Consider the following 2,980-nt stretch of genomic DNA (forward strand, 5'->3'; position numbering starts at 1 on the left):
GAAAAACATTAAAATAAGCATAGTTTCATAGATCTACAAGCTTAATAGTAAATTCTCCCAATAAATAGCTCATGGTAATATCTGACTATAAAGCAAAAATAATCTATGTACATATGGTTTGCATTACATTATTATGACTGCTGCAACAAACATAGAAGCACCTTACAGAACATCTGAAGAAGTGTATTTCAATGTAGACTCAAAAATCTAGTCAAGTTGATAATGACTAACTATCAAAATATATCAGAAAAGGAAAGTATTAAGTAAAATAGTTGAATGTATCAATAGTGGTACAAAAATTTTGACAAATCAATGCAAAATAATTTTTAAAAATCCTTATTTAAATATTATGCATTGAAATACAATGTTCTTTCATTTCTAGAACAAAATGATTCACAGAGGCAAGAATAAATACTCAGATCTCAAACAAGTATAAGCTTAAAATATGGTCTACTACATGCAGATCTCATAAGAATACATTTTAACATTGTACAGTACAAAATATTTAATGATATTATAGTAATGATTATTTTTCCTTCAGAACCACTTTCAAGAATGCACACTTGACCTCTTTGTTCCTCATGCTGTAAACTAAGGGGTTCAGCATGGGTATTACCATGGTGTAGAATACAGACACAATTTTGTCAGTGTCCATTGCATGTCTAGAGCTTGGCTGCAAATACATGAAGATTGTAGTTCCATAGAAAATAAAAACAGCAGTGAAATGGGAGGCACAGGTAGAAATAGCTTTCTGATGCCCTGTTCCAGAGTGCATCTTTAATATTGTGATAAAAATTATAAAGTAGGATGCTAATATTATTATGAGAGCAAAGAAGATATTGAAGCTGGCTAGATAAATAAGTACCAGTTCATTAACATGTCTATCAGAGCAAGAGAGAGCCATGATTGCTGGCATATCACAGAAAAAATGATGGACCACATTAGAGTTACAGAAAGTGAGGCTGAATGTATCTCCAAGATAAACTGAGACATTCAGGAAACCAAGAACATAGCAGCCCATGATAAGACACACACACATACTTCTGGTCATGGTAGTGGCATAGTGTAGAGGCTTACACACTGCAGCATAGCGATCATAGGCCATTGAAGCCAACAGGTAATTTTCCACAGTAGCAAAGGCTGCAAAAACGAACATCTGAGCAGCACAGTCATTGTAAGATATCACTTTGTCTCCTATTAGGAGCCCTGTCATGACTTTAGGAGTGACAGCAGAAGAGTAACAAAAATCCACCAGTGACAAGTTACCAAGGAAAAAATACATGGGGGTGTGGAGCCGAGAGTCTGAGAGGATCAGCAGGATCATCCCCAGGTTCCCTACCAGAGTGATGATGTAGATGAGAAGGAAGATGATGAACAGGGGAAGCTGCAGGCCTGGGTCATCAGTGAGTCCCAGCAGAATGAACTGTGTCACTTCTGTCCTGTTCTTTACTGTTGTCATCTACAACTATGTAATGTTCTGTAGCAATGGGAAAGAAATATATATTATAATAATGAACTGAAAATAGAGACTATAAATACAAAATATAGAAAGTCATTGTATTAACAACTTGTTTAGAAATAAAGGGAATGTGTTTACCTAACACATTCCAACAGAGTTCAGGGACATTTTATCATTTAAAAATCATTTTTACTTGTAGGTTTCTAGGACCCTCTGGATCCTTCTACTTTGCTATTCTCCCATGCTTCTCTCAAACTAAGGCACCAGACAAGGACAATACAGGCCGTAAACTTTAAACCCCTACCCAGATCTAGCCAATGGTCAGAACAGTCTCCACAGTTGAGTGGAGAGTGGGATATGACTTTCTCACGTACTCTGGTGCCTCACATTTGACCATGTCCCCTGGAGGGGGAGACCTGGTGGCACTCAGAGGAAGGACAGCAGGTTACCAAGAAGAGACTTGATACCCTATGAGCATATACAGGGGGAGGAAATCCCCCTCAGGAACAGTCATAGGGGAGGGGAATAAGGGGAAAATGGGAGGGAGAGAAGAATGGGAGGAGACAAGGGATGGGATAACCATTGAGATGTAACAAGAATAAATTAATAAAAATTTTTAAAAATTAAAAACAAATTAAAAATAAAAATCATTTTTATTTCTTCATTATTGGCATGTTTTATATTAACTAAATATATTACCATCAACTAATCTATCAATGTCACTCACCTCAGATTTTATTCTTAGCTTTGCACATCACATGAAATTTGTCAGTAAATTACCTATGGTGGAAATGTCTATATGTACAATTCAGTTATAACTTAGACTTTGGAAACTACTAAAAATAATATTTTCACTTTTTCAGTAAGTCACAGTGGATGCATTTTCACGTGTACTGACATGGATTACAATTCTTACTATATATTTTGCCTTACCAATTGTCTTGAAGAGAAAAATTAATTCACAAATTCAGTCAGTCTGATATAAAGTCAGCAGTAGAACACAGCCTAAGTTCCATTACAGGCACACACACTTTCAAGTTGTGTTCAAGTGATTCTAAGTTCTCTGTGAAGGCAGAAATAGAAGAATGAATGGTAACATAGATAGATGTTAAAGTTGACAATAATTTCTTTCTGCTTTATAGGTAATGTCATATATGCCACATATTTAGCATATTCTAGCTGTAAAGACAGAATAAGAGCCATCACTGAAAAATCACAAGATGAAATTAATGATTTTTTAAAAAAACACATCAGTGTAATGTTTATCTTTGAATATTGTCTCCCACCATTCTTCAGACTCCCAGCTAATGCACTGTCTTATGATTAAATATCTCAGATGAAAAAAATTGATTGATGAAGCATACCATGAAGTTTATTTCTTCAGAGCTGTGGTATGGAGTTGTATATGAGTTTTAGTCTACTGGGTCTAGATCTGGAGCAAATTACACAGACCTGGCAAGCTCTGAAGACTTCCCCCAGGAGTCTACCTGCAGCTTCTGCCCCTGCATAGTGTGGAGGAAG

The 2,980-nt window shown here is 35.9% G+C and overlaps 1 protein-coding gene across 1 annotated transcript; it reads right to left on the minus strand.

The window, feature by feature from the left end:
- Positions 1 to 526: 526 nt before the first annotated feature.
- Positions 527 to 1,459, minus strand: LOC311591955 (olfactory receptor 5B3-like; the record flags this gene model as incomplete). The annotated part of the gene is made up of 1 exon (XM_084771799.1): positions 527 to 1,459. The coding sequence occupies one exon, from the start codon at positions 1,457 to 1,459 to the stop codon at positions 527 to 529; it is 933 nt and encodes a 310-aa protein (XP_084627925.1).
- Between the last annotated feature and the right edge of the window lie 1,521 nt (positions 1,460 to 2,980).

This window comes from Acomys minous (genome assembly GCF_964271855.1).
Source record: "Acomys minous genome assembly, chromosome: 2".
NCBI classification, from domain to species: Eukaryota; Metazoa; Chordata; class Mammalia; order Rodentia; family Muridae; genus Acomys; species Acomys minous.